Here is a 24,461-nt window from a genome sequence, read left to right on the forward strand (position 1 = left end):
CAGACTATATTTATTTAATTTTTCATAATAATTTTGCTTGTTCTTATTTTAAAACAGGAATTTAACATTTGAAAATACCTCAGCTAAAACCTGCAGTATTTCTTTCCCCAATTACTTCAAAGTGTCAGTCACGTATTATTTTCAGCATATTCCACTTCAGACATACTGTGTAAGAGACACAAAATACTTAAGAGTGAATAATTATAGTTCTCTAACAACAGCCAAATGCACACAGCTTTCATCTCTATAAAATCCTTCTTCATTGATGGCATTGCATAAGCAGTCCCTATGTATGTTTGCAAATTATCCTTGGATTGCTCACTAATTCTGCTTTTTAGAAAATTTGTTGTTACAAAAAGCTTGAGTTGCATTCTGTATGGTTCCTATGGTCCTAATATCTAGCCTTAAACTCATAACTACAGGCACAATATGCATCATCAATTTGAGGTAGATTCTATCTCACCTTTCAAAATTAAGAGCTTTCATTATTTAGTTTTGAAATGCTAATCATCCTTCCATTAGTTCAAAAAGAATTTTGATCAAAGCTTTATAAAAGTTAAATGGTAGGATGTACTGTAGAAGTGTTGAATTCATTAACACTTGTTGACTGTTTAGCCAGAGATTGAATTGTTAATACAGTAATTACTTGAAAACAGTTACATATACAATCATAATCCCAGCATATATCCTCTAACTTCAATAAGCCATTTTGCTTCCTGAATACAGTCAATGCTAATTTTGAATGTCAGATGAACATACAGTGAGGTTCTTTAGCTAGGGCCTTATTTTTTACCTTTATTTTTACCTTTATTTTTTACCTGTTTAATTTTGCACTTTGTCACCTATCCGGTTGCCAGAGCTGAAGTGTTATCCACGCATCTCTACTTCCAAATGTGAACCTGTAATATACAATTTTGGTTGTGTGTGAAACCTACCATTCACTCTACAGTAAAAGAGGTATTCAGTCACAGCGCTATCCAACATCAGACTCCTCAAACAGTGAGGAGAATTTTCCTGTAAACAGTAGTGAAAATTAAAGATTTCTACTGGTAAGTTTGTGCAGTAGCATACTGTAGCATATGCAGTAGCATACTGTAAAATGATTCATAAATGGTAGGTACATCTTAGCATAGACTTGATGCCCATTAACCTAGTTATGGAAAACAATTATAAGAATACATTATGCAAGAAATAGAATGAACAGATGTGAAGGACATGGGTAGCCATCACAAGAGGGAAAGCAGTTAAAGCAACACTGTTCCACGGTCAGTTCTGCCTCAGCTGTGCTAAGAACAAAAGCTACAAATCAGTAGCAGTACATTGGCAAGCACGCTGGACAGAACTGAGAGGTTCTTTGTTCACTGTCATAACAAACACAAGTCTAAATGAAAATCTTAACTGCTTCTGCGTGGCCACAAAGCTTAGCATTTTAAAACTAAATAATGACAGGACTTGATTTTGGAATGTGAGAGAGAATCTTCCTCAAGCCTCCAGGTTGGTATCCAACAAAGCTGTCGGTGCCATCCGTATCTCAGTCATTTAAGGTAAGGCCAATTGCAGCTGAGCTGTGGGTATTTCTAGATGACAGAACATTAAGATGGTCAGTTCCCATGCTGTACACTGTCAGACAAATCACTGATGTTTGCACTGATTGTGACATGGATATATACCAACACATCTCTGAAATCAGAGGTTATTGCAGGAAAGGCCTACCTCACTTTTTCCTGTTGATGCAGTTTACAAGTACATAGAATACAGTGCAAGAAAAAGAGGAAAAAACTGGCAAGAGCATATGGTTGGAATTGTCCTCTGTAAGAAAGGAGACTAGAAATTCTCTCCATTCTAGCTTTTAGCACCTCCCTTAAGCCTTACTCATACACATGGGTATTTTGTTGTTGTTTTGTTACTGTGCCCTAGTAAATGATGATTCAGCTAATCAGTGTACAAATCAACACTTCCAAAATGTCAGGGCTTTGCACACTTAATATGTTACAAGCCAGAATGTTGAAATCTCATACGAGGTGGCAACATAAACTGGAAGACTATCTAAAGAGAAGTAATCAAGACATTATCTGTAGATACTTCATGGTAGCAGCTGATGTCAGCATATTTCTTTAAAAGCCTTTAGATTTGAAAGGAGAATTATTTCCATATCTACTGATTGCACATCAAGAATAGCATTAAGAATTCTATTCCTGAAGCATTTTAAGATGCAGCACGTTTGTTAAAACAAAACAAAACCAAAAAGCACAAAAAAAAAAAAATAGGGGAGTGGAGGGGCAGGGGACAGGGGAAAGTATCATTTTAGGAATCCACAGGAGTTAGAAAGGAGGGAGTGAATTCACAGATAAAAAAACTTTATATTAAAAATTTAAAAGTATTATTAGTATTCCTTATAGATTTAAACATTACAGTAATTTAATAATGTTGGTCATTAATCTGGATATACAGTAGAAAACTGTCTATAAAAAAATTACTTATTGGGGGTTTGTTTTCTTGTTTGTTTTTACTTATGAGACAATGATGCCATTATCAATAGAAACATGTCAGAAGGTAGTCCAGCAGTGGACTACCAATCCAAGCTCTGATTCTCCCAGGTTATTTGTTCAGGAAAAATCATCAGAACAAGGAATGTCTTTTGTTTTACACAGCAATATTCACTCTCTATTTTGCATCTAAATAAGAAGAAAACAAATATTAAATGAAGTTCTGTCTATTCACAAAACTTTGAAACTAATTAAAATGTATTTTTCAACCATTTCCCATAACAGTTGCTATATACAAGATCACAATCTTGAAATGAAAAGAAACTCATTCTTCTGTATTAAATCTCTAAACATGCCTTTGTATATGATTTCCATATTTGAAATATAAGTTTATTTATTCAGAGCCTTGGCATGATTTTATTTACCCTTTCAGCAGGAGTCTTCTATGCTATGAAATCAGTGTAGGACGAATGCATATGTTCTATTGGAAAAAAATAGCTTCATTATTTAACCCTCGGGACACACAAAATTTGCACTTGTCAGGACTTGACTAAATTTAACAACTTAACAAACATTTCAATAGCTTTTAGGAATGCTCTTTATCATCTAACTCACTACAGTTGTGTAGACTGTAGGTTTTGTATGCTGTGTAATAATAATGAAGACACACACCTTGAAATATGTAAATCAAGAAGCATATTTCACTAGGAAGAATGCTTCCAAAGAAGGAGAATTTATGGAAATAGCGTATTGATATGAAAGGCACAATCTTGTATGAAAGCTATGTACAAGGTCAGAGAAATATGCTGTAGTATTCTAAACTAAAATTTAGCTGTCAAAGCCTTACAGAAAAAAAAAAAAAAACAAAACAACTGAGACAAAAATGCAGCATTAAAGGAAACATCAAAGGTCTAGAGACATGGACAGAGGGGGTGAATGAAGTATTCATCAGTTTGCATAAACAAAGTTGATATTCCAAAAGCTATTGTAACTTTTTATCTTAGGAAAACTGCAGGGGAAAAGAAAATATAGCAGCAGATGAAACGAAGAACTGCACGAAAGCATTTATGCTATCCAACAATTTCTGGTGGAGATATCTACGTAGTATGTGCATGCCCAATCACGAGAGTAAGGAAAAGCAACCAGGAATCCATACCTACTGTTGCACAGAGAAAGAAACTACACAGTCAGAGAGAATGAAAGTGCACTAAACTTTTAAGGTGAAACCCCTATGTATCCATTTTTTGTGAAGAGTCATGTGGATGTCTCTGCCCTTTGTGAATATCATTTGCATCTGTAGCTACACTTGCCCAGAATACAGTTCAGCTCCCCTTAAGATGTTTCACCAGAAGTATTCCTGCCTACCCAGGCACAATGTTATACACAATTCAGGTTGTGACCATAAAAGAGAACACTGAAAATTTTTTACTTTGGAATTCTATTTGGAACTGCATACTGTTTATCTACCCTATGAATAATCTTGCCATAAACTCTCAGTCTGTAAAGTTTTAAAATAATAACATCCCAACGTGGATATTTTTAAGAAAACAATTGTTTGAAAGAACAGTACAAAATAAAGAAAAATGGCCAAAGTAAGTACATTGAAGGAAAAGGGGAAATAAGAATAATATCTAAATTCTATGTTCAAATGACAGACATTGACTTTTTTTCTCTCTTAATTTCTAGCAATTTTTGATAACCTGTACCTGATTTTCAAAATACATGGACATTAATTTCTTCAGCTGCACTCAGTGGCAGGTTTTGATGTTCAAAACCACTCAAAGTCAGGGTAATTTTGACATCCAAAATTTCCAACATATCAAACCATCTGCCATGTAAAAATCTTCTTGTGTTCTGAATTTCTGTTTATTTCACTAAGAGTTACAGGCACAAATCATAGAAAGGCTTGGGTTAGAAGATCATCTTGGCTTAAAGATCATCTGGTTCCAATCCCTCTGCCATGGGCAGGGACACCTTCCACCAGACCAGGTTGCTCAGAGCCACATCCAGCCTGGCCTTGAACACTTACAGGGATGGGGCAATAACAGCATCTGCTTTATTGAGCTTCTGCTGCTATTGAACTACTGTTGCTTTAAGGAAGAAAAGTTCCACTTATGAATTCTGTGCAAGCATAATTTAAAAATATAAAATTTATATTAGAAGAAAAATTAATTAAATTTAATTTTTTTTTAAAAGAGGGACAAAATCACTCTACGTATCACTTGTCTGTAGCTGGATGTAAAAGCTCCTAGGTAAGGTTCAATTCCTGATGAAATAAGTGTATGTCCAGTCAAATTGATGTACTACCTTCCCAGCTCCAAAGCAGTCTCATGCCAGTGAATTTTCTCATCCCCAAGGCCACCAATCAGTTGTTGTGTTCATTGTAGTTTTTTGCTGCATAAGTCAACCTCAGAATGGAAAAAAACTCTGATTATATACATGCTCACTTTAGAGACGTTTTACAAATAATAAAGCATTCAAAGATTATTTTCCTGTGTTTTTCTTAAGTAATTTCATCAAATAAAAAGAAAACACCTTTTATTACAATGGAAACATTTAAAGAACAAAAACTATTATCAGGACCAGCACAGCAAAGTCTATTCAGTTACAGTGTCATCCAAATAAAGGAAGAAAACTGTGCAATAATTAAAGGAAATAAAAACATGCAATTCAAAATAGCTCTGTATACAATACAGAAAATATTAACAGCCAAGGAAATTATCTACGTGTTATAAGAGAAACAAAAACACTTGGAAAAAAAACCCAAAAACAGTCTCATAAAAGTAGTTACATTCTTTTCTGCAAAAAAAATCCTTGTGAATCCATAACTGACATTTATGTCGTCAGTTTTTAAACAAGCCATCTTTCCAGTTAGGTTTATAATCTAACAAAAAAATATATTTTAACAGGAATTTAATCCATCTCTGTTAGAATTCTTTACTCTCTAGTACAGACCCATTTCAGACGTGGGATAGGAGGAAAATGATGACAACTTCTGCTGCGGTTACAATCCTCTCTTCTCGTAACCACAGCAGCCAATTTACACCACAGTAACAAACTGCCTGTGTAGTTTATCCCTCCCCTCTACTTCCAAACTATATCAGAATGCAGAAGAAACCCACGAAGAGCTGACTAACTACAGACAAGGCTTAAGACTCCATTTCAAATTCCAATTCTATTTATTTAAAGAAAGCTGATGTACTGCAAATCTTAAAAAAAAAAAAAAAAGAATAAAATCTTCTTCCAAATGTTGCCAGTTTTTGCACACATAAGCAGCTAATTACCAGTCAGGAACAAGGCTTACCAAAAACAGTCTCAAAATTGCATTAGCACAGAAGGTGTAAATAAACTTTAAAAACTTTTAATGTGCTAACTTGCAGGTTAATAGATGAATCCAAACATTTAGTAAAATCACTGAAAATTTATCTCTTCACAAGAAAGCAGATATGAGTGAGGATGTAGGAGAGGGATATCAGTTGGTAAATTAATAACATCTACATTTTCTATTACTCTAAAACATTTATTTTTCATGCTTTGCCCACTTATAAGTTTAGGACCATTGCACCAAAATAAAACTATGGTTATCTAAAAGTAGGACTTGTTCCACATATTGGCAGTTAAAAGGGAAAATACTATTTGACAGAGAAACAAATTTTAAATAATTTTTCTGGATATCAATAGAACAATAGTTCACCTTTTGCATCATATACCTGATTTCCAAGTCAGCCTTCTCTTTCCTTCTTGGATTCTCATGTCTGGTGGAGTACAGCAACTTATCTTGAACCTCCCTCAGGTCTGCTTCTTTCTTTCTCAGACCAAAAGCAATCTTTAATTTTCCTTCATCTTGATTCAACTTCAGCTTTTTGGATGCAACATTTTTGTCACTCTAGATAAAGTCAAAGAATAAATTAAATATCTGAAAGGTAGATCCTTCACTCCATGGTTATTATTTTAGGAAAAAAAAACACCAAAGAAAGATGAAGGGAAACCTCAGCAACTCAGTAGCTCATGCAATATTCTGTTTCATAACTTGTTATCTGAAGACAATTGGTTTTTACCTTAGCACTTGTTTCTGTGTTGATACTGACTGATTTATGCAGTCTTTACAATGTTTTACTGTAATAGCAAGTAATGATTCAAAGCAAAGAAGGGTTATGCTTCCACACTGTGTCCAGGTTGATCATAGTTTATAATCCATTATGGATTTCTGCCATAAGAAACACACAGATAATAATATATATAAAGTAACACTTACAGACACTGTACACACACATTCAGCCGACTATGTACACAAAATAAAAGAAAAAATTAGCAGCTTTTTACATCCGAGGATCTATTTTTTCCACTTTTGAGGATTTCACGCTTTTGTACAGATATTTGTGTGAGGAGAATATTGGAAGTAATATGCAACTGAAAACAGATTGTTCATCTTTCCAAAAACAAGCATGAAAATAAGCTGGAATGTCCCTATGCCCAACTGAAACAGAATTTGACAAGTATTAGCCTCATCATTCGTGAATCCCCTCTCATGTTGGTGTGAGTTGCAGATCTCCTTTTAAAGTCCACCGTTTAAAATAATTTTCTAACAGTTGGTACTTGTAATGTTAACAATTATTCTCAAATTGAGATGTCTAGCAAGTATGCATTTACTAATCTTTTAGCTGAGTAACAAAATGTCCTCTCAAATGAAGGCATTCACTGCCTGCCATGATTCAACTTTCAAATGGCACACTGACCTTAGTCGCCCAGTGCTGATCTACTGCTGAATGTGAGCTCCAGATGTTTCACATTAGGAAACACCATAAAAAGTAAGCACACTTTTTCAGTGCATCAAATACAATGCATAACAAAAAGTACCTTTGGGCTTGATATGAGTACCAGAAGCTTCCAAAGACATTTAAATCATGTCCCAGTTTTGTGCAACGCTCCGAAAAGAAATTAACTTCATTTGCTAACTGAACAGATTGTTGCTTCCATGCCTTCTTAGAAACATTCAGAACTGAGAATCAGCCTCTGCACCTTAACATCAGGTATCTTTTATGAATTAATCTCTGTTACTGCTTGTTTGCACAAGTATACCACTAGTAAGAAGCAGTTTCATCTCTCTTTTGGTGTTAAATTACACTTATAGAGTGATCCCTTTAATCAAATGTATTTTAACTATTTTTTCAATACATACTTATATGTCATAAAACTCCATGGCTATGACCCATTTGAAAAAAAATCCACGTCCACCCTCAACACCATTTCCCAAGTTCTAAGAGGCCCAATGCTGTTAGAAACAACTGCATGGCAGACTTACGATTGCTCTGAGGCACTTGTTTCAATACAACACAAATTAAAAAAAAATAAATTACAAATTAATAGACACTAAAGTATCAAACAAAAAGACCAGGTTTTAAACTGTTAATTAAAAAAGATCCTACTAACCATATTGCTGAGTAAAACTGTCTTGTCTAGCTATTTAGAAAGTTAATGGACTTTCGAAAAGATAAACAGAAGCAATAGTGACCAATAGCTGTAGTTATGGTCTGACTGATTACTCTGGCAATGTATGAGCCCTACATATAATTATTTTTTTTAAAATTTCATGTGCAATGTCTTTTGTATTACGGGAAATCTTGTCCTGATAACTGTAAAATATTGTATCCTACCACTATCCAGTAAAAACATTGTTATTTTTCCAATAAATATAATGCACAAATAAAATACTATTGACAGTAAATCAGATTAAAATCTCTAACTGAAAATTGTCATCCCTATAACATTCTTAATCCTGCAGAATCACGAAGCCAAAATACAGTCTTTGAGTGAACAAATTCTGTCTGTAACACTCCCTGCAAATTCAGCAAGTGTACTGAGACTCAGCAGTGATGAAAAAAAGTAATTTTAATTAAAAACTGTTTATGTCTGGCTACCAGCCATTCTAGTTAGCAATCCATGAAATGATTGTTACAGGTATTCTCTTATCAGCAGAAATTCTCACAGTAGTGTAACCATTCTCTGCGTGAGCAAGGAAGCAGAAATTGAAAAACTGAACAGAAATTACCTTCTAATAGGATTGAGAGGTATCACTTAACTCCCAGGAGCACCTAAGCTGACTTAACCATTCAAAGTCACTCTCATCTTTGACTTTTTTGCTTACTGGAGATGCAAGAACATTCCTAGCATGAACATCAAGCACAACAAGTGCTCCTGCAGTCACTCGATTCTGCTTAGACAGCTTTCCTTGCACCAAGGTGGCAATATCCTCAACCTATTATTCTGTTCCAGAAAATCCTCCAGTGCCTGCAAAAATTTTTAAAAGTTAAGAAGTTGAATGTCTGATCTAAGGCATGATTATTTTTTCTTATACTTCTTATTATATTACTTTTATTTCTCTGTATTAAAAAGTTCCATCTCAGTATAATAGTAGTACAATGTCCTTCATTCACCCGTAGCTCAGTAGGGTTTTGTGTTTGGAATGCTTTTTTCCTACTTTTCCAAAGCCATATGTAAAACATCAACAAAGCAACATAGACTACTTTATCCCTGCAACACAGGAAATATCTTATCTTTTTACATCATTTCATATTAAGAAAAGGAAAATATCACATTATGTTTTAAGGGTCTTACTTAAATGTGTGCAATATATTTTCTCTGGTTAAGGGTCACTGTAGAAAATCAGCTTTATGTTCCACAACAGTTAGAAACAATAACACACCTACAATTCAAAAAGTTAACAGGAAAATGCATTTTTCTATAATTTCTCAGTTTACTGACTTTTGATTATAGTCTATGTTCAGTTAGCCTAGGTATTTCTTTTACACAATAATTAATTGTTCCTTTCATGCTAATAAGTTGCTGGTAAACAGGAAAGGCCCAATTAAGGAAAGCACTTGTATCAGGACAGTCCTTAAACGTGATGAAGTACCCTACTGAATTGAAATCAAAAAGTGTGAATGAACCTTGGTAATACATTCACACCAAAGCACGTTTCTGTGGAGAAATAGCTTCCATTTGAATGGAGAAAAACTTATCTAGACCTGCTTTAGATTTTTCTCCTTGCTAGCTTGCTGTTCCTCTCCAAACACAGTGGCACTGGTAACTCTTAATAGATTATTAAATGCTTTTGAGATCTCTCATCTCAACTAGTTACTTTTCAAGTATTAAATTCGAATAATCATCTGCTTAGTAGGAATTCTTTTTATTTATGAGAATAAAGCAGTAAACAGAAAGTTCAAAAGCAGCAAAATGAAACTTGCACCTTTGATTTATGTACAACAGCTATTTGTTGGAAGCAATTAACTGAGAAATGGTTGAAAGGCAGCATGTGTGTGTATGCATGTGAATGTATATCTGAACATATTAACAAGTGGTTTAACAGAAAATACTGAAGTTCTTTAGGCAGGATGCAGTACTTTTGGCCTCTGACATGATCACTGACTGTCTATCATGTGTCTTTGATTTACAACATAGGAATGGAAAAGAGAAAGAACATCAAAGGCTGGAAGACAGAGTTCTTCTCCCTGCCAGATTTGTGACAGATTGTCAGGAGATTCAAGTACCTCTCCACTGCTTCACTACATACAAGCTGCTTTCCACTGCAGAATGAAGATTCTCTGCCTGAAGCCAGATGAGCAGTATTCCCATTACAACAGAATTTGAGCTACAGGAAGGACAGGTTTTCCTGCCTGCTCATGTACAGAAAAAGCTTGATACAGACCAGCACAAGAGCTTTTATCTAGACTCAGAATTCTCTAACAAACATTCCCAAAAGCAAATTAATTTAACCCTTGCTAACTTCCTCTTTTAGTCACTAACTACAGGCTTGTTAAGCTGAGTATGGCTTTGATTTTTTTTTAAAAATCTAAAATCTGTAAGATTAGAATTTCTGTCTCCCTTCTTGAAAGCCTTTCACCAGTTGAGGATAAATAGTACAGTAAGCACAAGCCTTATTTCTTTTCCCAGGAAATGGAGGGTTTCATTTATTACTGGAAAAAGAAAATAATTTCAAATGTTTAGACATGTTGCAAGGTTTACTCCTTGTATTAGCAGATATTGTCCTCTTCTTCCTTTAATTCCCTCTTCCAAGACACTTGGAAGCTTTTTTTCCTTGCATGTCAGAATGCAGTTGCTCAAAAAAGCCACTATTAACAGGAGTCATTGCTTCAATTTGAGAATAAACATAAAATGTTACACAACCTTAAATATTGCTCCATATATGGATTAAAGATTAGATTAGATTTAACTTTGTGTTTGTGGTATAGCTCAGCTATATATGAACACGGAGAATCCAAAAATATAATACTGTAGAAGTTCTCTTGACTGATATAACAACTATTCGCTCAAAAAAGTTATTCTCAAAGCTCTGATTTACTACTACATTGTATCAATCTGACATAAATTTAAATTGAAAATATTTTTACCCTTGACCATTTCTAATAGCCATCTGTATTTGTATTGTCCAGAAAGTTTGGGATAGACAAAAAAAACTATTTGTCCAGGCCACTCTCTTACGCTATCAACACATGGAGGTTTTGGATAAGCATCAAGTGCATCCCCAGTGGTCTAGACAGAAAAAAGAACACTATAACTACATGTGAAAACAGGCAATATTCAGATTTAGAATTAATCTAGATTGGATTGCTGAGAATAAAAAATAAATTTGTGTCTAGATTCAGCCTCAAGTTCAACTCTATAAGAGCGACATCGCAAGGAATGTCTCAACAAAGCCCAAAATGACTTAACATGAACACAGTGATCACACCAAATTTCTGAGAACTGATTTCACAACACATTCTACAATGATTTTGGCCATCAGGTACTTTGAATTGTCTAGTTCCATCTACAATGAAAATCGAAAACAAGTACAAATACAATTTAGTTAGACCGAAAGGTTTTTTTCGTCTATTCCCCTATTTTCCCAAAGTGAAACCTTTTTTCATTTATTCATTCCAGAAAAATCCCAGAGCTTTTAATTTTGCACATCATCTTATTTAAATTTATACCTAACTTCGAGTGTATTTTCTAATAATAGAATGATTAATCTGGTTCTAGCACCATTCAAGAATAATCTCAATTGAATCAAAATTTGCACATGAAAAAGTAGCAACAAATGACACTAGCACTTAAAAATTATATAACTTTTAAAGACTGAATTAATTTTTTTAATGTTCCTGATGGATACAAAGAATAAAAAGCGATTCCAGTATATGTTAATATTTACTGAAGAAATCCACACTGAATGACATTAGCCTAGAAATTAAGACATTAGGACTTGTTACCTAGCAAACAGATTTCAACATAACCGTCTCAAATTCAACCAGCCAGCTTGACCTCTAGCTTCAGATGTTGAAATGTCCTTGTAAGTTCCACAGTCTCCCCTTGGCTGCTTTTAAGATATGTAATATCTAATACATCATTAAATTCTACTCTTGCAATTCTTCAAAACACTTGTTCAAGGGAGAAAAAAAATAGTATTAAACAGCTTCAGACAATTTTTTTCTTGCCAATACTACCAAAGAATATCTAATTTAAAAAGAAATTCAGAACAATTTATTTGAAAGATCATTTTAAGTTAGATAAAGATACAGTTTATCCCTAACAATAATTCTAGTGTACTACTCCCTACAAGATACTTACCACTGTATTTATCGAAGATCTCTTTAAAGATGTAAAATTTTATTTATAATCTCTGTAACATATAAACTAGCGAGGATAAACATGAATTCTGTCTTTAGCTGGTAATCCAACTACGGGATATAAAATGCTGTTATTTATACCTTCCCAGGAAGCTACAGCAAACATTAAGGAATTTGAGTAAAGCAACCAAGCACAACCTTAACACAATACATTGTAAGGAAATAAAAAAGTCACCTTTAAGAATTTGTTCCTCACAAGATCTCGTCCTGTTCATTGCACTGTGTGAATATTTCTCTGTGACTGAGCTAGCATTTTGCTTTTCATTTTTGTTCTTATTTTTGCACTGCCTTCACTGCACACTATCAAGGCTGTGTATTGGGACTCAAACCCCAGTTCCTCTGCTTATAGCAAAGGTTATATTATTTAACAGGATCATTTCAGCAGGAGTGCTCATAGAGTTAATTCCACTCAGTATAAGGACTTATATTAAGCTATATTTTTTGCAGTTTAATCCTGAATGAGGCTGGGGAGTAGAAGTCCCAGCGAGAGTTAAAACACAGCAAAAAACTTCTGAATTGTTTAATTAGGACTGCCCCTAAAAAGAAGGTAGGTAGGCAGGTTTGTATGAAATTTTTCAAAACATGAACTATTATTTCTGAAAGTAATTTCAAAACAAGGTTAATTCATCAAACAGCACAGCTCCCATCATTCTGTTGGAGCAACATCAATTCACACTAGCTATTCAACCAGGTTATTCAATTAAGCAACATAAACAATTAAAACATTTTGATAGATTTTTAAAAGTGTACTTTTATGACAACAATGTAGTCAGACATTTTAACTGGTAATCATCTATCAATTCAATGCAAAAATTATCCTTTCCTACATATAAAATATATATAGGAGATATAAGTATTAAGCTGGCAAAGTTGTACGTAGGCAACACTGACATTTCAGTACTAACACTAACTAGTAATGTGATCTAAATACAGGTATTCTTAGGATAAGAGAATACCTTTAAATACTAAATACATTTAAAGAATTTTGCCAGCAACACATAAAAAGTTCTACTTGTTTCGAGAAGATAAGAAGTTGTATTTTTATTTCTTTTTACAACAGCACCTGAATAACACCTGTCAAGACACATTGCTCAATAAACACTGGGTTTCTTACATATATATGCACTGTACAGATGACAAAATATATATTAAGACGTATAGTGCTTTCCAAATTCTTTCTAGTGCTTTCCAAATTAACTTCTCAAACTAAATTAATGTAAATGCTTAGAAAATCTACTGCATAAGATAAAAGTTATCTCAAATAATACAAAATTTCAAAATACCTAAAGGTTACCGAGCTAAGAACCTTTAAAGAAATACAGTTGTCTGAACATCAGGTTCTGGCATTTAATAGGCCTTATGACCAATCATTAATTTTTTTTAATCTTGCTCACAAAGTATGGGGTTTGGGGAGCAAACTCACACATTGAAAAGTAGGAAATTATGCAGATTTAGAATGAGGAAATCAGACCAAACAAATGCTTCCACTCAGTTCCAGTATGGGCTTGCATTTGGCTGTGATTGAATTTATTCTAGTTCACTTCCACGCCAGTACACTAACTATGAACTGACTGAAACCCACCCATGTTGCAATACATAACGTTCTATAGCGACAAAGTCCTGGCAAGGGAAATGAGGAATGATTAATACCAATCCCCTGCTCTATTTCCCAAAGTCTAGAAACACAGGTTCTGCCATAGCATCTCCTCTACCACCTAAATCAGAATGCATTTCCCCAGAATTGGAACGGGACCAGAATGGCCATGGCTGAGGTGGAAACAGAGGTAACCAGAAATGTCAGTCAGCCCTGAGGTCCCCTCTGCTCTGCCTGGTCAGTCTGCACCTGTCAGCACACAGCTAGGGACACGTATCCAGGATCAAAACAAAAGCAAGGGTATATCCAACATAAGAAACTCAAAAGAGATTTGTGGGGAGAATTTCAGCCTAATCAATCTACTGAGGGCTCGCAAGAACTGCTGACTATTTCCCCTAGGAAGAGTTCTGTCAGAGCCCATTATGAATCTAGAATGACCCGCTCAGGAAAGTCCCTGACAGGGTGTGCAGAGCAACACAGTCTCACAGAATAAGGAGACACAGGCCAGATCTCTGTGTAAAGCCCAGAGGTGCAAAAGGCACAAACTCCTCACAGGGTGCCAATGCAGATTGGCAGATGACTGCTTCTCATCTTCAGTTTGGAGATAACATTTTGAAATTATTTGCAATGTGCATTCAGTTTTGTTTTAATCCCCTGCTCGCTTTACATATATACTTCCCATCTACTGAAAAAAACCAGAACTGTGTGCTTGTCTAACTGGTCTTCATGGGGGTGCACCTCCCTAATACAATAATCATAGTGTTCCTTTGCACATGAAATACATTCACCTTCTGTCGCTTGCCTCTTGCATCATACCAACCACAACAAACTGCATATACTTTTCATCTATACACAGACAACTCAGCTGTCAGCATACAAACATGATTCCTAATTGGTTTTATAAAACAGTTTTTAATGCACAAACAACCATTTAACTATATGTTGTCAAGAAAAAGGCGTTTTTGTTGCCTTTCCTAGTATATTTATCCTCAGCAGATAGAATGATTGCAACTGAGAAAGCAAATCAGAGCTGTGTTGCCAGTTTTATAAATGGGATTCTTCCTGCTTGTTTTTACTTTCATATGAGAAAAAGCCAGGAAAAAAATAATTTATGCTTCAACATAGATTTCCTATTTACAGTTTTGCTAAGGCAGGATGAGAAAAAAGGAATGGCATCATTCTCAGTCATTCAAAACATCAGCATAACTTATTTTGTCAGTCACTCTGCCAGTGACAATTAGGGAGAAACGTATCAAGAAAAGTGTATAAATCAAGAGTACAGAAATAGTTTGAGTACCCAATTAAAAGACCATCAACAATCCAGTTTCTAAATATAATTGTTAATATATTGCAGATTGGAGCCTTGGATTTTTTTTCCTTGAATCTTTTTTTCTTGCATTTTTTTCCCTGCTTTTTTCCCCAGAAAGACAAAAAAGCTTCTGAACCTGAGATTTTTTTAAAAGTTATGGGAAGTGGAAATTAAAGCACTGAGTACTTTAATTCTCATTAACATGCATTGCTTAAATTTAAAATGAAGAAATAATGTGTAATTATTCAAATTTGCAATGAAAAGCTAAGCAAATAAAGCAATTTTATAATGCAATGGCATATAAATGCAAAAAGTAAGCACAGGCAGACTCAAGTTTGCTTTATGCTTTAAGAAACACCTTTCACATAGTCTGGGGAAGAGCATCCTTTTAAGCCATGAAACTCAAACATTGCATTTGTGGAAAGAGAGTGCCATCTTCTGGAAAATGCTGCCTACTTGTTTAGCCAAAATCAAAGTAAGATTGTTAAACTTTTATTTTGGCATTTACACTTTCCTGGACAAAAGACGACTCTTTTTTCTGCCGGTGACAACACGTGTCATATTCAAGAAAATAATTTGTATTTGATTAGCACAGAATATCTGAATTAGGTCATTTTATCAAAACAGATAATTCAGTAAACAATATTCAGAAATGTAACACAGCAAAATTCTGAATTTCCTGCCCTTTTCAATTTTTACTGAATTTCTTCTCCAAAATGAATACTATTGATTTCACAGTTCTGTGGAATAAATTCCTGATTTTCTTCTAAATCAGAAGAAAGAAGAACAAAGGGGAGGGATGGGAAGCATAAGGCAGAAGGAGTAAAAGAGAGGGAAGGATTTCTCCTTGGAGAGAAAGGCGAAGAACAAGAATAAAAAATAAATTAAAAAAAAAAAAGGGAAGGGAAAGAGAAAGAAGGGGAGAGCAGGAGAGACAAGGAAGAAGAAGAAGACGAAGAAAAGAAGACGAAGAAAAGAAGACGAAGAAAAGAAGACGAAGAAAAGAAGAAGAAGAGGAAAAAAAGAGGAGAGGAGAGGAGAGGAGAGGAGAGGAGAGGAGAGGAGAGGAGAGGAGAGGAGAGGAGAGGAGAGGAGAGGAGAGGAGAGGAGAGGAGAGGAGAGGAGAGGAGAGGAGAGGAGAGGAGAGGAGAGGAGAGGAGAGGAGAGGAGAGGAGAGGAGAGGAGAGGAGAGGAGAGGAGAGGAGAGGAGAGGAGAGGAGAGGAGAGGAGAGGAGAGGAGAGGAGAGGAGAGGAGAGGAGAGGAGAGGAGAGGAGAGGAGAGGAGAGGAGAGGAGAGGAGAGGAGAGGAGAGGAGAGGAGAGGAGAGGAAAGGAAAGGAAAGGAAAGGAAAGGAAAGGAAAGGAAAGGAAAGGAAAGGAAAGGAAAGGAAAAAGGAAAGGCAAGGCAAGGCAAAAGGCAAGGCAAAAGGCAAGGCAAGGCAAAAGGCAAGGCAAGGCAAGGCAAGGCAAGGCAAAAGGCAAGGCAAGGCAAAAGGCAAGGCAAGGCAAGGCAAGGCAAGGCAAGGCAAGGCAAGGCAAGGCAAGGCAAGGAAGAAGAAAAGAAGAAAAGAAGAAAAGATAATGATGATGAGAATGATGAAGATGAGGATGATGAAGATGATGGTGATGATGAAGATGAAGATGATGGTGATGAAGATGATGATGAAGAAGATGATGATGATGAAGAAGAAGATGATGATGAAGAAGATGATGATGATAATGAAGATGAAGACAAAGAAGATGAAGAAGACAGAAGATGAAGATAAAGAAGACGAAGAAGACGAGATAAAGAAGACAAAGAAGATAAAGAAGACGAAGAAGATGAAGAAGACGAAGAAGATGATGATGATGATGATGAAGAAGATGATGATGATGAAAAAGATGATGATAAAGAAGAAGATGATGATGAAGAAGAAGATGATGATGAAGAAGATGATGATAAAGAAGAAGATGATGATGAAGAAGAAGATGATGATGATGAAGAAGATGATGATAAAGAAGAAGATGATGATGAAGAAGAAGATGATGATGATGAAGAAGATGATGATGATGAAAAAGATGATGATAAAGAAGAAGATGATGATGAAGAAGAAGATGATGATGAAGAAGATGATGATAAAGAAGAAGATGATGATGAAGAAGAAGATGATGATGATGAAGAAGATGATGATAAAGAAGAAGATGATGATGAAGAAGAAGATGATGATGATGAAGAAGATGATGATGATGAAGAAGAAGGTATTTTAATCCCGGTGCCAGCGTCGATCTTTCCCAATGATGAGATGTTAATCCCATTTCCAGCGCTGATCCCGATGATGCAATGTTAATCCTGGTCCCAGCGTCGATCTGGCACTCCTCTCTGGCCCATGGGATGTCCACTTGGCCTCCTCCTCAAGTCCGGCTCTGAGCCCTGGAGAGATCCTGGGACCTGCTCCCTCCGGGGAGCATCTGAGATGGGCTGAGCTCTGTGCTCCTTATATACCCCTGGGGCAGGGCGGGGTCTCCGATGTCACAAAGGTGTCTGGGCACCACCGTGTCCCGCATCACAAAGAGCCCTGGCAGGTGCCTGTGTCACAGAGGGCCACACCTGGCCCCCTCATGGATTTTGCAGGCCGGGATGGGCAGCACAGGAGGAATTGGGAGTGGGCTCCATGGCCCAGGGGAGGCTGGAGATGAGGGCTGTCCCTCAGGGCTCTTCCTGAGCCCTGGGGCTCCTCAGGCTCTTTGGCAGCGACACACAGTGGCACCGAGTGCACCCTCAGCACAGTGGCAGGGGACAGGGGCATGATCCCCTGTCCCTGACACTGCTGGAATAACAAGAAGCATCATAAAATCTGCTGGAAAAAACAGGATATGGAATCAGTGTCATTATCATTTAGGTTTTCTGTTTTGGTTTGGTTTTTTTGTTTGTTTGTTGTATTCTTCAAAAGAACTGAGTTGCTTCCTGTATTTTTGGAAGTCAGCAGCAAAACTATCTCCCTCACTTGGGAGCAGCAGCATTGGTAGTTTGGTTTGTGGCTGATGACAAAGACTTTGTCACCTACCATATCTGTGGTACCACCTCTAAATGTCAATGCCAAAAGATGATCCCATACAAAGTGAACTCACAGATACATTAAAAGTAGGAGTGAAAAGCAAGTTAAAAAATTATTTACCATCAAGAACAGTATAAAAACACCTACTTCAAACTTCATTTTAAAATATATGCCAAAATAAAATAAATTTTTCAATCCATCAGATCATATACTATATGCCGTTCAAAATTTAGAGCTTGGAAGTTTTTAAAATATTGTCATTACAAACCTTAAGACCATCCTAATACTGATCTGTTTTTTCTTTAATTAGCTTTCTGTGCTCTTCAAATGTATCTGGCATTCATGCATACCGTTGGAAAACATCACTGTCTGCTGGTGAAAAATTGACACTTTCTATCAGGAAAGTATCCACTAATTTCTGCTTCAATGCAAGCATGTCCCATGTTTCCACTTTCCATACAGCCTCGGGGAGTAGAATTTAAAAAGGAAGATCTTTTTTATATAATTGAATGTAAAAATGATGGCTGAAGTAACTAATACCTTAACTTAAATGCTTTTTTTTTCCCCAAAGAAAAACTAAATAAAATTAGAAAAAACTACCTGAAAAGGTATTTATTTGGAATGGCGTGGCATTAGCCATTTTTACAGCATATAACTTGTTAAGAAAACTGCCTTACTAATTATTTTATTGAATAAAACTCAGAAGACTAAGTGAAGCTGTATGCTTAAAGGCTGGGACAAATAGAAGCCAACCCAGACAGTCTTTCCCAGGTTTTTGAAAAAAACATGGTGCTACCAAGAAAAAAATTACTCAAATAACTACAAGAGAATCAAAGAATGGTTCGGGTTGAAAGATCATCCAGTTCCAACTCATATGCCACAGGCAGGGACACCTTCCACTAGACCAGTTTGCTCAGGGCCCCATCCAACCTGGCCTTGAACACTTCCAGGGACTGGGGCTTCCACAGCTTCTCTGGGCAACCTGTTCCAGTGTCTCACTGCCCTCACAGTCAAGAATTTCTGGTCTTTTAATAGCACTTTCTGTGCTTCAGAATATATTCATTGCTATGGATCTAGAGAATATCTGGCTATTTAAAGAACACCTCAAATAAAGACTGATCCATCTTTTCAGCAATGAGACAGGAGAGTGATTAGAAGCAGTTTAATGCTGGTATAATATTACATGCTACCCATGATTAAATGCAATTTGCTTATTCTCCAACACAAAATTATACCATAATCTATATGCATTTTAAAAGCACCATATTCTCAGAGAGCACATATTTCAACTTGTAAACATTTTACTTTTTACTTGGAAAAATTCCTGCAATTATACCTGATATTAAACTTCACTGTAGCCAAAGTTCAAATCATTCAGACTCAAATTCAGCCAACCAGCTGTATTCCAAATATTTAATGCCAGGCACATACATCAGAACTTTACCGAACAGCAAGTGACTAAAGACATGTTACATTTCAAGTGTGAATGTAAGTGTTTTGCTGAACTGGAGCTTGAATATATCACAGAAAAAACAGGGGTTTGATTACAGAAGTGGTATTTGTAAGTAAGGAGATGGGATTCTATAGCACCGAAACTGCAAACTCTACATCTGCTAAATTCTAAATGATCATTCGACAAAGGCTGTAAAGGCAAAATTACTTCATACAACTTGCCAATGAGTGCTTTTTAAAGTTTTTCTTGTGAAGAATTAAATGTGTATTCAAGTTCTCTACATCTTGGGTTTCAACTCTTTGATTAGCTTAGGGTATTGGGAATGGATATTGAGTCTTCCCCATCTAATTCAACCGCCTGAATTTAATTCAGCAGAAACAAGAGATATTCACTGTTTGACTACACTATCTGTTCAGAAGCCTGAAGAACATGCAATTTAATTCTATTGGCATGTTGCCCACACTACAAAAATCACTTGTTATCTGCTTACACTAGCTAGGTGGGGATAGAAATACACCCATGAACTTGTTCCAAGCCATTATATACAAACATACTGCTTTCTGAATATCAGTTTAAAAATTTCCAGGTAATACCTACATTACTAGCCAAATACTGACATTACTCACAGGCTCAGCCAGGGTTCCAGCCACTATGCCACACTGCTTTCTGGCACACTTCCCTACAGCAGTGGTCTCCAAATTTTCTTACTTCTCAATAGGAGGTTTTTGAGCACACATCACCAAGATATGTACATTTATCTACAGATTGTACACACATACTACTGTACTAACATATTGTGCACATAATAAAGCACCCACAAAAACTCGACATTAAAACCAGAATAAATTAAGATTAAACTAACAATATTTAAAATAATTTTATTAATTTTATATAAACATCTTTGTTTTCACTAATAGTGTTATTATTAATACTATTTTCAGTGAGAACAATGTGATTGAATATGCTTCATTAGTCTTTGTTCAATACTTTGAGATTCAGAGATTCAAAGGTCTTTAAGTTCAGTTTATTTCAATACTTTTTTTAATGGCTGTCATAGCTAAAAAAACCTCTCAAAGACAGAGATTCAAATGGAAGAATTGCATGATTGGCTGCACTTAAAAAATCGTGATTCCAATCACCAATTATGAAAAGATTTTTGTTTAAATTCAAATAGTAAATTTTCACCTTCCCTAATGTCACTCAATAGTTCTTGCAAACTAATGGGAAGGTGTTGTATTTTTAAAATCACAGCAATTTTTTAAAAGAGATTGCACAGGGCCTTGGGATTTGAAGTTCTCTAAAGCCAAAAACTGGGCAAACTTCTCTCCTGCCTAATTATCTCACTGTGAAGACCATCATCCTCATGCCTGGTCAGAATTTCCCTCCCTGCTGAGAGAGCTGCCCCTCCTGCTGCTGCTGCTGCTGCACAGCACCAAGAGGAATCTGGCACCACTTTCTCTCTAGTTTCAGGCATTGGAACACATTAACTACCTCCCTCCACCACCTTCTCTTCCCCAACACACACAGTTCCCTCAGACTGCCTTCACACACCAAAAGCTCCAGCCCCATGAACATCCCAGTGGTGATTTGACAGACTCTGGCTTGTCAGCAGCTTTACAGCTGACAGGTAAAGTCACCTTAGAGGGCTCTGAACTTTGAGTGTAGACATGCTCTTTGTTCTCCACGTCTTGCGTAATGGGACTGAAATATAAAGCTTAATGTTTCTCTGGTCCAGGTTCTAAAACAGATGGTGAATGCTATCTACTACCCTCTGAAGGGAATAGATGGGGAAAAAGATCTTTTCTAGAGGAGAAAATGGGTTTGAATTCCTGAAAGAGTATTATCTATTTGTCTTGGTGACCAGGTCCACAGTCAGCTCTTAGATTACTCATTAGGAAGAAATAACAGAAACCTGGGTATTTTTACTAATGATAGGGCTACAAAAGCGACTTAAGACTATACTTTGTCTTCATATACAATGTTACATAGATTTGTTTAGATTTTCATTTGTTGAAAAACAAAATTCAGCATCACAACTTATACCTCTGAGTTGCCAGTACTCATAAATTCGGTGTTGACTGAAGATGGTGCCAATATTTTAAAATATTACAGTGCAAACTTACTTCTGGCAATAATATGTACTAAAAAGAGAGTCCTGGACAGCGAGGACTATCTCAGTTATGAGAAGACAACTCACACCTTCTCATATGCACCTCAAGCTGAAACACACATATGAAGAAAAACTGGTGAACTTTTGATTCACTGAAGAAAATTACTGAATGACTTCACTTGAAATCTCTCACACATTTCATTAGAAGAAAGCAAATATGAATGAGGACATCAAAAGCACAAGAGACTGAAAGAACAGGATTGATTTATTAACAGGAGAATGACATGATTTAAGAAGGCAGACTCTTCCTTAACCAACTACAACCCAACCAGGCCACTAAAAAAATAATGCAAATTAGTACCACTCAGTGCCCAGTGATTTAAAACCATATTCATAGCTTAAAGCTTCAGTTAACACTTGTTTTCAGCATTTCTCCTGTTATGAGGAGAAACTGTGGGAGCTGGGCCTGTTTAGTCTACACAAGAGAAGACTGAGAGGGATTCTCATTAATGCATTTAAATATCTCAAAGGTGGGTGCCAAGCAGATGGCACCACACTCTTTCCAGCAGTGCCCAGCAACAGGACAATGAGCAATGGCCATAAACTAAAACACAAGTTTCACCTAAACATGAGGGAGAACTTCTTTACACTTAGGGGGGCAGAGCAATGGAACAGCCTGTTTAGGGAGGGCATGGAGTCCCCCTCTCTGGAGACATTCAAAACCCACCTGGACATGTTCCTGTGTCACCTGTTCCAGGTGACTCTGCCTTGGCAGGGCAGTTGGACTAAATAATCTTTAAAGGTCACTTCCAACCCTAACTATTCTGTGATTTAAGCTTCCTCCAGTTTTGGAAATAAACTGAATTATTTAAACATGAAGCATGAAGATATTTTAATTAACAAAAACCCCAAACAAAGTGGGAGAGGGTTCGTGACTGTCATGATTTAATCCCAGCCAGCAACTAAGTATCACACAGCTATTCATTCACTCTCCCCTTCCCTCATGTGAGATGGGGAGGAGAATCAGAGAAGGGGAAAAAAAACACCCCCCCAACAAAACTCATGGATTGAGATAAGAACAATTTAACCATTAAAACAACATAAAATATTATAATACCACTAAAATACAATAATAATAAAAATTGTAATGAAAGGAGTAAAAAAAAAAAAGAAACCAAAGGAAAAAAACTGAGGGAAACGAATGACACCCAACACAATTGTTCACCACCTGCTGACCGATGCCCATCCCATCCCTGAGAAGTGGTCAGACCCTCCCAGCCAGCTCCCTCGCAGTTTAAATAATAATTTAAATGGTATGGAATTCATACCAGGTGTATGACTTCAGGTCAGCTGTGCTCCCTCCCAGCTTCTTGAGCACCTTCTCACGGGCAGAGCATGGGGAACAGAAATGTCTTTTACTTAGTGAAAGCACTACCTAGCAACAAGCAAAACATCAGTGTGTTATCAATGTTATTGTCATACAGAGTCCATTATGCCAGCTTCTGAGAAGAAAATAAACTCTATTCCAGCCGAAACCAGGACAATGACGTAACGTTTTGTAGTTTGTACCAAGTTAAACAATTTTTGTGGTTTCTAAAGGGGTGCCTGTAAGAGAGCGTTATTGTCTCCGAAAACAGAACAGGAACAGCAGCCCAAACCAAAAACGTCCGCTTAAATTTGCACCGCCAAATTTATTAAAGGAGATCTGGGCAGCTCCAAGGAGGACTGTGTTGCTTCTAAAAACCTGATTTGTGGAGTTCACGGCACAGACACCGCAGCTTGATCTTTCAGGGGGGTGCCAGTCACAGCCCTCCTGCACCTCAGCGGGACAGGGCCCCGCAGCCTCCCCTCTGCCCACACCACTGCCCCGCCAGCAACTGGCTCCCTGGGATAAAACCCATCCTTCAGTCAGAAGCTGAATTCAGGTGCTTGTCTTTAGCAAAGCAGTGGGACAGGTGCCCTATCAAAACATGGCAAAGAACTCAGCTGTGCGTGCAAAATCATTCTTAGTAAGCTAAAATGCTGGGCTGGGGTGTCCAAACTCCAACAGCAACCAAAGATGTTTCGGTTGCCACATCATGGCATCAGCCCATCTTGTGCACAACGCCCTGGGATTTAAACAACCTGCCCCCCACCCCCCTAAATCACAGAATACAAGAAAATATAAGTAAAAATCTCCTTCAGTTCCACTGGTAGTCAATGCATGTTCCCTTAATCATGAATCAAATGGTTTGACCAATCTAAATAACTGGCATGGTTTGCATGACTTGTAACACTCTGCTGTGACCAGTTTGGGATTTCAATGGCATCTGAAAGAGCTGTTGCCATGTTGGCTAATTTGTGAATTTTGAGAGGTTTTATTATGTTTTCACAGCAACACATAAAACGTAGCACTACATGTTACAGAGTTACCCTGTTGGAAAATCCCTATAAATGAGCTCCAATTCAGGCCTGCAATCAATCTTGTGAACTGCACACAGAACATTTAAAGTGTTTAGATAGCAAGTTTTAAACATAAAAGCCCCTCCGTTAAAATACCACAAGCAAAGAACCTGTAGGGTATTTCTGCTTTGTCCAGCTGCAGAAGGCTCAACATCACTCGGAATTCCCAGTGCATTTTCTAAATTCAAGCCAGTACCAGAGTCTGGTTTTGATTTTGAAATGAGAAATACCCTCATACTCAACATATCATAGGGAGATTCAAACAAGCTCTACACTGTACTGGCTGTAACAGTCCAGCTGGAGACCATGCAAACAGAACTCCTTACTATTTCAACTATTAGAAACTATAC

The 24,461-nt window shown here is 36.7% G+C and overlaps 2 protein-coding genes and 1 long non-coding RNA gene across 5 annotated transcripts in view; 1 reads left to right on the top strand and 2 right to left on the bottom strand.

Annotated features, from left to right (window-relative positions):
• The window catches only part of LOC135417008 (baculoviral IAP repeat-containing protein 5.1-like), a 33,113-nt gene extending 17,102 nt beyond the window's left edge, over positions 1 to 16,011 (top strand). For 2 of the 3 annotated variants that reach the window (XM_064660501.1, XM_064660498.1), the window contains exon 4: positions 3,491 to 5,722. In XM_064660501.1, coding sequence (XP_064516571.1) covers positions 3,491 to 3,697 — 207 coding nt within the window. In that variant the 3' untranslated portion in view covers positions 3,698 to 5,722. Of the gene's footprint in view, positions 1 to 3,490; positions 5,723 to 9,944 lie in introns of those variants that run through there. The other variant, XM_064660499.1, reaches the window with a different exon arrangement.
• The window catches only part of HECW2 (HECT, C2 and WW domain containing E3 ubiquitin protein ligase 2), a 452,691-nt gene that overhangs the window by 243,136 nt on the left and 185,094 nt on the right, over positions 1 to 24,461 (bottom strand). The gene's annotated exons all lie outside the window — the stretch shown is intronic.
• On the bottom strand, positions 819 to 23,064 carry LOC135417009 (uncharacterized). The gene is made up of 4 exons (XR_010431856.1): positions 22,998 to 23,064; positions 6,197 to 6,372; positions 4,794 to 4,894; positions 819 to 899 (listed from the first exon to the last, which is right to left on the bottom strand). It is a non-coding gene; the product is annotated as an uncharacterized LOC135417009 (long non-coding RNA).

The sequence above is a fragment of the Pseudopipra pipra genome, chromosome 7 (genome assembly GCF_036250125.1).
Source record: "Pseudopipra pipra isolate bDixPip1 chromosome 7, bDixPip1.hap1, whole genome shotgun sequence".
NCBI lineage: Eukaryota > Metazoa > Chordata > Aves > Passeriformes > Pipridae > Pseudopipra > Pseudopipra pipra.